The sequence below is a fragment of the Polyodon spathula genome, unplaced genomic scaffold (assembly GCF_017654505.1).
Source record: "Polyodon spathula isolate WHYD16114869_AA unplaced genomic scaffold, ASM1765450v1 scaffolds_827, whole genome shotgun sequence".
NCBI classification, from domain to species: domain Eukaryota; kingdom Metazoa; phylum Chordata; class Actinopteri; order Acipenseriformes; family Polyodontidae; genus Polyodon; species Polyodon spathula.
In genome coordinates this window covers 80491-92525 of record NW_024472314.1, presented here as the reverse complement: position 1 = coordinate 92525, position 12035 = coordinate 80491, and the positions used below count along the sequence as shown (strand labels likewise).

Genomic DNA, 12035 nt, shown 5'->3' with positions numbered 1-12035 from the left:
TCTGTCTGTGCTCTGCAGGGTTCAATGTGGAGACAGTGGAATACAAGAACATCAGCTTCACTGTGTGGGACGTGGGCGGCCAGGATAAGATTCGCCCCCTCTGGAGGCACTACTTCCAAAACACCCAGGGTACGTGCACGTAGACCTCAACACTGCATGAGGAAGGATTGTGTGTGTGTGTGTCCCTGGTGCAGACCTGTAACAGTGTGTGTGTGTGTCCCTGGTGCAGACCTGCGACAGCGTGTGTGTGTGTGTTTGTCCCTGGTGCAGACCCCTGTGACAGCGTGTGTGTGTGTGTGTGTTTGTCCCTGGTGCAGACCCCTGTGACAGCGCGTGTGTGTGTGTTTGTCCCTGGTGCAGACCCCTGTGACAGCGCGTGTGTGTGATGCTTCGTGTGTGTGTTTGTCCCTGGTGCAGACCCCTGTGACAGCGCGTGTGTGTGTGTGTTTGTCCCTGGTGCAGACCCCTGTGACAGCGCGTGTGTGTGTGTTTGTCCCTGGTGCAGACCCCTGTGACAGCGCGCGTGTGTGTGTGTTTGTCCCTGGTGCAGACCCCTGTGACAGCGCGTGTGTCTCCCCCTGCAGGGCTGATCTTCGTGGTGGACAGTAACGACCGAGAGCGAGTGAACGAGGCCCGGGAGGAGCTCATGAGGATGCTGGCGGAGGACGAGCTCAGAGATGCTGTGCTGCTCATCTTCGCAAACAAACAGGTGCGGAAGCGCCACACCACTCTGACACTCTGCATCACACTCAATCCATCCACCGGAGCACACGTGCAACACAGACACACCCTGCATCACACTCGATCCATCCACCGGAGCGCGCCTGCAACACAGACACACCCTGCATCACACTCGATCCATCCACCGGAGCGCGCCTGCAACACAGACACACCCTGCATCACACTCGATCCATCCACCGGAGCGCGCCTGCAACACAGACACACCCTGCATCACACTCGATCCATCCACCGGAGCGCGCCTGCAACACAGACACACCCTGCATCACACTCGATCCATCCACCGGAGCGCGCCTGCAACACAGACACACCCTGCATCACACTCGATCCATCCACCGGAGCGCGCCTGCAACACAGACACACCCTGCATCACACTCGATCCATCCACCGGAGCGCGCCTGCAACACAGACACACCCTGCATCACACTCGATCCATCCACCGGAGCGCGCCTGCAACACAGACACACCCTGCATCACACTCGATCCATCCACCGGAGCGCGCCTGCAACACAGACACACCCTGCATCACACTCGATCCATCCACCGGAGCGCGCCTGCAACACAGACACACCCTGCATCACACTCGATCCATCCACCGGAGCGCGCCTGCAACACAGACACACCCTGCATCACACTCGATCCATCCACCGGAGCGCGCCTGCAACACAGACACACCCTGCATCACACTCGATCCATCCACCGGAGCGCGCCTGCAACACAGACACACCCTGCATCACACTCGATCCATCCACCGGAGCGCGCCTGCAACACAGACACACCCTGCATCACACTCGATCCATCCACCGGAGCGCGCCTGCAACACAGACACACCCTGCATCACACTCGATCCATCCACCGGAGCGCGCCTGCAACACAGACACGCCCTGCATCACACTCTCCATCCACCGGAGCGCGCCTGCAACACAGACACGCCCTGCATCACACTCGATCCATCCACCGGAGCGCGCCTGCAACACAGACACACCCTGCATCACACTCGATCCATCCACCGGAGCGCGCCTGCAACACAGACACACCCTGCATCACACTCGATCCATCCACCGGAGCGCGCCTGCAACACAGACACACCCTGCATCACACTCGATCCATCCACCGGAGCGCACCTGCAACACAGACACACCCTGCATCACACTCGATCCATCCACCGGAGCGCGCCTGCAACACAGACACACCCTGCATCACACTCGATCCATCCACCGGAGCGCGCCTGCAACACAGACACACCCTGCATCACACTCGATCCATCCTCCGGAGCGCGCCTGCAACACAGACGCATCACACTCGATCCATCCACCGGAGCGCACCTGCAACACAGACACACCCTGCATCACACTCGATCCATCCACCGGAGCGCACCTGCAACACAGTTTCCCCAGCATCACACTCGATCCATCGCCCGGAGCGCTGCTGAACACAGACAAGCTGGGGCTCACACTCGCTGCGCCAACACGGACCCTGCATCACACTCGATCCATCCACCGGAGCGCGCCTGCAACCAGCGCCACCAGCGGGGACTGCACTGAAGAACAAGAAGTCCATCCACCGGGCGGCGAGCAGCAACACAGCGAGAATACACCCTCTCCTGCATTCCCCACGAGAATAACCCTCCCCTGCTGTTCCCCACGAGAATGAACGCCTCCAGACCTGCGTTCACTCGCTGCGCCACCGGAACTGGTACATCCAGGCCACCTGCGCCACCAGCGGGGACGGGCTGTATGAGGGACTGGACTGGCTCCAACCACGAACAAGAAGTAACCAGAGCCCCTGTGAGCAGCAACACAGCGAGAATAACCCTCTCCTGCATTCCCCACGAGAATAACCCTCTCCTGCGTTCCCCACGAGAATAACCCTCTCCTGCGTTCCCCACGAGAATAACCCTCTCCTGCGTTCCCCACGAGAATAACCCTCCCCTGCGTTCCCCACGAGAATAACCCTCCCCTGCGTTCCCCACGAGAATAACCCTCCCCTGCGTTCCCCACGAGAATAACCCTCCCCTGCGTTCCCCACGAGAATAACCCTCCCCTGCGTTCCTCACGAGAATAACCCTCCCCTGCGTTCCCCACGAGAATAACCCTCCCCTGCGTTCCTCACGAGAATAACCCTCCCCTGCGTTCCTCACGAGAATAACCCTCCCCTGCGTTCCTCACGAGAATAACCCTCCCCTGCGTTCCTCACGAGAATAACCCTCCCCTGCGTTCCTCACGAGAATAACCCTCCCCTGCGTTCCTCACGAGAATAACCCTCCCCTGCGTTCCTCACGAGAATAACCCTCCCCTGCGTTCCTCACGAGAATAACCCTCCCCTGCGTTCCTCACGAGAATAACCCTCCCCTGCGTTCCTCACGAGAATAACCCTCCCCTGCGTTCCTCACGAGAATAACCCTCCCCTGCGTTCCTCACGAGAATAACCCTCCCCTGCGTTCCTCACGAGAATAACCCTCCCCTGCGTTCCTCACGAGAATAACCCTCTCCTGCGTTCCCCACGAGAATAACCCTCCCCTGCGTTCCTCACGAGAATAACCCTCCCCTGCGTTCCTCACGAGAATAACCCTCCCCTGCGTTCCTCACGAGAATAACCCTCCCCTGCGTTCCTCACGAGAATAACCCTCTCCTGCGTTCCTCACGAGAATAACCCTCCCCTGCGTTCCTCACGAGAATAACCCTCTCCTGCGTTCCCCACGAGAATAACCCTCCCCTGCGTTCCTCACGAGAATAACCCTCTCCTGCGTTCCTCACGAGAATAACCCTCCCCTGCATTCCTCACCTGCCCTCGGCTCCTCGTGTCATTCATTCATTTTCAGGGGCAATGGTTTAGCGGTGTGTTTATTTATTTATTTATTTATTTATTATCGTAGTCCAGGTCTCTAAAAAAAAAGCTGCATTTTCCAAGGTGATTTTTAAAAAACAAAGTCAAGCACTCAATAAGAAACGAATCGGTTTCACAAACCCTGATGAGCACTAACATTAGCTGGCCTTCTCTAACACGAGGTAATCCAAGGTTAGTGCTAATCAGGGTCTTTGAAACCAGCCACTGAAAGCTTGGATGCGTGTACATGCAATGTTCTCACTGCTCGTTTCACGGACACTGACGGCACTAATCTTGGGACTGCTTTGCTCCCATTACTGTAGTCCAAAATGTGTGCTAACAGGCTCTGTGAAACACAGTACAAAAGCATCAAGTTCCACTTCTGCCTGCTAACCTTGTGCAGATCAAACAGACTTGAAGCCCCTACTGTGCCTGCCTGCAAAGATACAGTCCTAAAAAGGTGCCGTTTTTAGTTCAGGCATTAGTGGCATATAGTTTGGTGTTATGTATCCTCATGATGATTTATTATTATTGTATTTCTCTTTATGTTGACTGATTGTAATTGAAAACTGAATTTGCAAGGCAGCTAACTGGTTTAAGTGCATCTAAGAAAATGACTAGACTTGCTTCTGTCTCCGTGTGTAACTGCGTTCACAAAGTCCTCCTGCAGGTAAATCACTAGTGTGCTGGCTACCCCTATTGCAAACTCAAAATGGGATGGAATATTTTGTTAAATATTTGCAGCCTAGTATTACTATCATTTTGCAATGAAAATGCCTTGCTGCTTCTTGCAGTAATGCTGTGCGATATTATGCGATCATTTCCAGTTTGAAGACATTGAACAAGACTTCCAGCATTTACCATTAAATGTCTTAGGTGTCTTTTTTTAGCATTTCTAAATTCAGCTCTATGGGGTGTGTGACCGTTAGGGGTGGAGTCTATAATTAAAGTTACATTGATTTAGTGACAGTATTTATCAGAATAGTCATTATTTGGGGCAGTGCTTTTAATGTGTCAGCAGAGAGCCTGCTACAGAGTGTGAATGCTGTATATAAACTAGACCCTTCTGCGCGTGAATGAAGAAGATTACTGGACAAACCGAACGGATCTCAATTGTCAAGCCTGCGCGGTTGTGAATGTATGTTAGTAAGAGGTCGGTCTGAGCGTATACTGGTCCCAGCATTGCATAGTTATACTTGTGACATTGTAACTGGTATTCCATGCATGCAGTTTCTGTTGCTGTGCTAGTCTTACTGACACATACAATAAATTCCTGTCGCTCCTGAGACAGCGTGCACACACCTGAACCGAGGGTCTCCCAAAGCAGGGAGAGGGGAGCAGGTGCGCCCGTTCTGTCTCCTTGTTTAATTTGTTTTGAGAAAGACGTCAAGCACGGCGGAGGCATCAGCCAGAACAGTCGCTTGACGTTGTCCTTGTTTGATTTCAGAATCGGAGGCTGCAACCGAGTAACATGTCATTAAGTTGTGACCTTGTGATGATTCCTAGGCTTGCCTGTTCCTCTTTCAGTAACATTAACAGCTGGCTTCATTAATCCTGGAACACCAAGGCAGTCCATTATTAGTGCTAAGTGAGTGAATCAAGCAAAATTGTTTCAACAAAAGGAGGCAAAATGCACTTTGGGTAAAGTCTTAATCCTTTATGGATCGAAATAAAAACAGAACCTGCAATTTGGAATAAAAGCCTCTAATTGTAAATTCCAAGGTGTTATTAAATTGAGTCAAGCAGACAAATGTTTCGACTAGTGCTTTGGTTAGTTTGACATGGAACCTTAAACAGCGTTGAATTCCCCTTCCATTTAAAACATCCCATAATGTAACCCAGCATTAACACATGCACCCCGACACACAGGGTCTTTTACAGTAAGATAGTCCCGTGTTTTTATTTGTATGTGGCCTTGACAATGTTGTTGTTTATTTTGTGTTTCTAGAACGTGGATGTGTTGGTTCTTTTCCTTGCATTTTGCTCTGTATGTTCTGTTCTTTTGGTAGTGTGTAGTGTTTGGGTCACTTTGATGGCTAGACGGTGTGTCTGTAAAACCTCCAAGTCTAAAAAAAAATAAAAAAAATGCAAATAATATCTAACTGTAAAACGTTGAGTACAAATTAAACTGTTTTGCGTATCAACCCTCCTGGTGTCTGTGATTCTGTGTTGCGTTAACTAAAACCCAAGTCACCAGGACTTGCACGTGCAGTGTCTCACAGCCAGGACAGTGTGGGGATGCTGTTTCATTATCCCTGCAGCCATGCCTCTGTCACACAGATAAGATTTGCATCTGTAAGAACAGAAGTATGTTTTCAAACTAGAGTAGACACCTGGCCCTCCTACGCTCGCCCGGTGCCTCTCCAGCACGTTGCACAACCCTCTCTTCAACCCCTCTGATTTGTGCTCTACAGTTTTGGCTGCATTCCCCAGCACCCTGCTTGCCTCGTCGATTTCTTCCCCACACTGGATACAGAGAGAACCGCTCGTACAGTTGTATCACGATATGGGAAAAAGGACGTCCTTTAGCACAAGTTATTGGTAACATCAATGTGGGGATAGCGTGAGGTGCCTGCCTGTCTGCACATACGTCTGTCTAGAGAACTGCTTATCCAGCTGTGCTGAAACTTGCTAAGTTCTCGAACAAGCGATCGCTCGATTGCTCCATGATATTGCTGCTGGTACATTTCAATGCTGTGATAATAAGCAGAGGTTGACATGAACTCCCGGGAGTGCTATAGGCGGGTTTGTGTGCAGATCATTTTTCAAGTATTGGATAATAGACTGGTTGAAGGATGGGCAAAGGTTTGATTTAAACATGAGATGGGGTATGCAGGGGTCTCAAACATGCTACTTAAAGCTGAGCTCCAGGCTAGGGGGGGATACCTGTTGTAAGCCCACGTTAACATCATTTGTAGAGGTATGTCTCCCTCTAGTGGATCTTCTCTCAATTACAGAACTCGGTATTTGTTCTGGTTACACTGTACAGAACCACATTGGCTTTGGTTTCTGTTTCCAGTATGATTATTAGTCTCAACTTCTGCAAACTTGACTATGAGAAACAAAAATGGACCTGGTTGGCAGTACAGTTTGTTTACATCATCCAGGTGTATTTTACGGAGTTATTAAAATCGATACAAAATCTCCTGGCAGCAGTCTTTTGGGGGTTTCCTGTTACCAGTAGAAAATCTACTGCCAGGAAGAATCTCTACAAAGGCTGCTGTCAGTAGTTTAATATCATCAGGGCTGAAGAAAGAGAAACACTTCTATTTTTAGTGAAAGTGGAATGCGCGGTTATATGAAGAATGTTTGTGCACTGGAGCACAAACCACGAACAAAGTGCGTTCTTCCGAACCGGATCCAAGCACTACCCACATGCAAACCCGCAGATCAAGAAGGCGTGTCTGCAAAAATCACAGACAAACGAATTACATTGGGGCACGTCAGTGTTGTTCTTAAAGTCGAGATCAAGTCGACCTCGACAAAGTAACCCAAAGGCAAAGCGGGAGCGCCCTGCCTGGGACACGTTGACTCCCTTTGCCGTGTGACAGCAGCGCCTCTCTCCGGCGGCCCGGCTCGGGGTTTGTGGGATGCAGGCGGAATGCTGAGACGGAGATTTTATATTCCAGGTGTTGCGACGCATGTTCCCAGTTGAGTATCCTGCTGTCTGCTTAGCCTTGCCCAGTACGCATTGACTACCGCGCTGCTGCCGGGTCTGCCTGGGACCCTGTCGTTAAAAAAGGCATCATTATTTGTTATGATGGAGAAGAAGGCTGCTTTTATTTTGCTGTTGTGCGCAACTTGTTTCTGCACAACCGGAGCGCAGCCCGATGGAAGCCAAACCGACGACGAGGGAGCCGTGGAAGAGCTGAAAATCGAAAGCATGGTAAGAGAGGCGTCGTGTGCAAATACAGCAACTCGAATTTAAATATGCATTTAAAAATAGACTCTTTAAATGTGCATTGTGTTTTGTTGTGCAGGTAAAGCCGGAGCAATGCTCGGAGATCTCTGCTGTTGGAGATACGCTGCACATTCATTATACCGTAAGACCTTTCATTGGGATTTGGAGTAAAACAAAAACTAACAGATGTTTCTTATTTGCAAAGCAGCTCTTGTGGTTGACAACAGGGTTATTTTTATATTGTGGGGGTTTGTTGAATTGCATCGCTCACCAGGAAGGAAGGAAGAAAACAAGTATTCAACGGGGTTCTCCTATTAAGGAGTTTAACGTCACTTTACAGACAGCGGTGTAAACAAAAAATGCAGACCCTTCTGTGGTGCTATTACTACGAGTGCGTGTAGATCTTGTTTTTTCATTAATGGAATTAGTTTTGTTGTATGCTTTAGTTTTTGTTATTTGCCGCAGAGCTGGAGCAACACGTCAGCACTTCCGCGCTGACCGCCTCCTCCTCCCCTCTCCTCTTCCAGCCAAACCTCACTCCTCGGCGGGCAGCCTGGCTTTACTGCCTGCGCATGGCTTCCACGCCCAGTCGCTCTTACTAGCAGATCCCTCGGGTCACTCAGAATTGTAATTGTGCAATTCGTAACTCATTTCAATGTGCACCCCTGCATGCCGTACACACTGCAGTATATAGGCTTGTGTATTCAATAGGAGCTTGATCAGCCACAGTGTACAGGTAATCTCAGGTGTGTCTTATTAAACTCCTAGTAAAACCAGGACTGGGTCAAACTGCTATGCAACGGGAGTCTTTTCCATCCTTGCCATTTATTTTTAGATGGGTATGACATTGTGAATGTTTTTTTGTTTAATAATTGTAATGTTAATCTGCCCGTGCTGCTAGAATAATGATGTCTTTCTCTGCAGGGAAAGCTGATGGATGGGAAGGTGATTGACAGCTCGCTCTCCCGGGACCCCCTTGTTGTAGTGTTGGGAAAGAAGACCGTCATACCAGGTGAGATCACGTGACCAGGTCATACCAGGTGAGATCACATGACCAGGTCATACCAGGTGAGATCACGTGACCACTTTTAAAATCCTCTCCTGCCTCGCAGTACTGCTGGTATGCAAACTTCAGTCTGCACAGTAATTCCCCTGTGATGTTCAACTGGAATAAGACCCAGTGCGCTGTGTTCTTCCATAGCCGGCTTTGTACTCTGCTTCACCAGACCTTGTTTACAGTCCAGTTGGTTTAGGATCACTGAAGGAAGTTGCTGTGACTTTCCCTTGAAACCTGTGTGATGCTCTTCTGTTAATAAACACTAGGTGGCGCAGCGGGCTGATTCTGCAGGCGCTGCTCTCGTTCACCGCAGGGCTAGGCCTCAAGTCACTAATGAATTGAGTTTGATGGGCTCAGCCTAGCCCAGTGGCCGATAGTGTAATCTACAGCATGCAACGAACTGAGACCCCGGGCTGAATGGCAGGCATGGGGGTCAAGATCACTATTCAGATGCACCTCAGGGATGGAAAGAAGACTCCTGTTGCACAGCAGTTACACCCATTCCAGGTTTTACTAGGAGCTTGATTAACCACAGTGTCTAGGTAACAGACCTAAACTCATAGTAAAACCAGGAATGGATCAAAGTGCTGTGAAATGAGTCTTATTTCCATCTCTGCACCTGCGTGGCTATTTAGAGAATTTAGTGCATAAAATCTAAATGTAATAACAGTAAAAATGATAAACATTTGGATCAGGCACCCTGCAGGTTTACCGAGTCTCATCAGGACCCCAGTAACCGTGTTTCTCTCTCGTCTTGGCTCCAGGCCTGGAACAGAGCCTCCTGGGAGTCTGCGCTGGGTGAGTGACAGCGATTTGCTCTCAGTACCTGGTTACCATGGAGATGGGCAGCGCACAGTTTGTTCCTGTCGGGCTGAGGGACGTTTGGAAGGGGATTGTGGGATACTGGGTGTGTGGCTGCTTGGAGGGCTCCACAAGGGCACCAGATTGGAGCAGGCATGTGTGTGCGTGACTCCTGCATGAGCTGCATACAGAGAGGGGATGCATTAATAAGGATCTCTAGGCGTGACTGGCAGTAGGGTGCAAGGGGACCATGGGCAGCCAGGCCAGCTCAGGCTTTGCAAGGTGCTTTGGTTGTTCTGGAGGTGCCTGTCCAGGTGCTGTCTGTTCATACATATGTATGTCATTGTTACATTGTTACATCTAGTGTGGATTTAGTTTTATAGCAATCTTTTTTTTCTGTGATTGCTTGTGCATTCATGGTTGTTAAGATGTTTTGCAGTGCTTCCAGTTCTTTCCTTCAGAATGTAACACCTGGTTCTTTTTGTGTTGCAGGGAGAAGATAAAGGCAACCATTCCTCCTCAGCTGGCCTATGGGAAACGCGGCTTTCCTCCAAACATCCCAGGTAGGAGAACGGCACAGGTAGGAGAACGGCACAGTGCTGAGCGGGAGCAGCAGCCCCTGGCACCGTCTCCAGGAGTACGGCACAGTGCTGAGCGGGAGCAGCAGCCCCTGGCACCGTCTCCAGGAGTACGGCACAGTGCTGAGCGGGAGCAGCAGCCCCTGGCACCGTCTCCAGGAGTACGGCACAGTGCTGAGCGGGAGCAGCAGCCCCTAGCGTTCACACAGCAGAGAGAGCGCTTGGGTCCCTGCTTATTCTCACACCACGAGTGAACTACTGCAGCCCCCAGATACCACAGCAGGAGATTTCACTATTGCTTGACGTGTGAGTCGGATAGAGGGAGCATTGTATGTGAACCAGAACAAATGGTGTTTCATGCAATATAGCTGCCAGCAGTGAAATTTTCTTACTTCATGTTATGGACTAGTTCCCTGTAGTGCAGGCAATGGAAAGCTGTTGCATGCACACACTTTCCGAGAAGTGAATACCAGATTGCAAATGTGAAGTCCACAGGCAGCAGCACAACTAGCTGAAAGCTAATTTGAGAAAGTATGTTGAATCAGATTGAAAACGGAGAAGCGCCACAGGACTGCTATAAAAAATGCAAAGGAAAGACAATGCAGACACCCTGAGCTTTTGTTTCAACATCAGGGGTGGAAGGACTTGGAGTGAATGGGTGGGGGTGCAGGTTTTTGTTAAATGATTTTTGAAGTGGGTGTATTGTGAATAAGGTTTGACACTTCTTTAAATGAAGACTGTGACATCGGTGCTCCTGGCTACAGTGGCTCAGCGCATGAAGACCACACTTAGCAAGCCAAGTGGAGTCCATAGCATTGTCAAATATACTGATTCAGGAATCTGAAACGTGTATCACAGAGTTTGCGTTGGAGTGACTTCACATTAAAATGAGCTATACTGTTTCGTTATTGATAAAATATGTAGTAGAAGGTGCTGTAACATACAAGACGATTTCTCGCCCCATTCAGAGCCAGCAGCCACCCTCTCTGGGGCTGTCATCTTGTATCGTACTCTACACGATATTCCATCTGCAATACATACATGTGTAACTAACCATACTGGTAGGAATACAAAATATTAGAAAAATGGATATCTCAGTAAAGATGTGATTTATAATGAGAAGTGGAAGATTTTCTATTTAGGATGTGGCTTGTATGGATAATAGATGACTTGGAGCATTATCAGCCCCTAAATAATATTGAAAACATACTTCAATGGTCCAAACGGAGGCAGATCCTAATATCGCTGCCTTAACGAAAAAGATTGCTTGTGGACCTCATTTCACCCTAATGTTTGGCATGTAGAAACGTCAATAAATGACTATGGGGATGCAGCGGGATGCTTCGACGTGGCAGTGGAAGGGAGAGACAGCAGGTCTGTTGAATGTTTGACCGCTTCTCTCTCTCTCTCTCTCTCTCTCTCTCGCTGTGCTGCAGCTGACGCTGTCCTGCAGTTTGAGGTGGAAGTGGTGTCCGTGTTCAAACAGACGTCCTGGCAGAAGGTCCTGAATGAAGTGCTGCCGCTGGTGTGTATTGGTCTGGTGCCGGGCATGCTGTGTTTAATAGGCTTCTATCTCTACTCCAAAGCCAACGCGCCCAAGGTCTCCAAAAAGAAGTTAAAAGAGGAAAAAAAGAACAAGTTAAAAAGGAAATAAAGGCTTTTAAATTTTATACACACCGCTGCTGTGTGTGTTCATTCATCTATTTGAGCGCAAGTCGTGCTTGTATGCGTTGTCTGGGTGTTTACTTCTATGAAAGGTTTTTGTGAATAGTGGATTTAAAAATTGTAATAAGGGGGAAATAAACACGCACATAGCAAAGGCATAAGAAAGGGCTCCCTAGTGGATCCACTGGTTTTTAAAAGATCTGCAAGCCTCGTTATTTGCTTTTGCAAAAACCCATTCTACTGTAGGTGTGCTTTATTTTCAGGAACAGTAAAACTGTTCTGTGTTACGCTTGAGGCTTTGATCTGCTACACTAAGAAGTTTTGATCATGTCTTAAAAAGGCTGCCTGTCCCTTGCTAACACGCTGCTAGCGCCAGGGAAGTGTGTTTTACTGTTACTGTGGTTGAAATATAAAATACTAGTGAACTGTCTGTAAGCTGTCGATATAAGATAACAGATGGTCTTTATAG

The 12035-nt window shown here is 49.2% G+C and overlaps 1 protein-coding gene across 1 annotated transcript; it reads left to right on the top strand.

Annotated features, from left to right (window-relative positions):
* The first annotated feature begins 7008 nt into the window (after positions 1 to 7008).
* On the top strand, positions 7009 to 11571 carry fkbp11 (FKBP prolyl isomerase 11). Its single transcript, XM_041241891.1, has 6 exons — positions 7009 to 7450; positions 7545 to 7607; positions 8390 to 8477; positions 9287 to 9320; positions 9816 to 9886; positions 11338 to 11571. Exons 1-6 carry the CDS (start codon positions 7322 to 7324, stop codon positions 11553 to 11555), a joined length of 603 nt encoding a protein of 200 aa, XP_041097825.1. The 5' UTR covers positions 7009 to 7321; the 3' UTR covers positions 11556 to 11571.
* Positions 11572 to 12035: the final 464 nt, after the last annotated feature.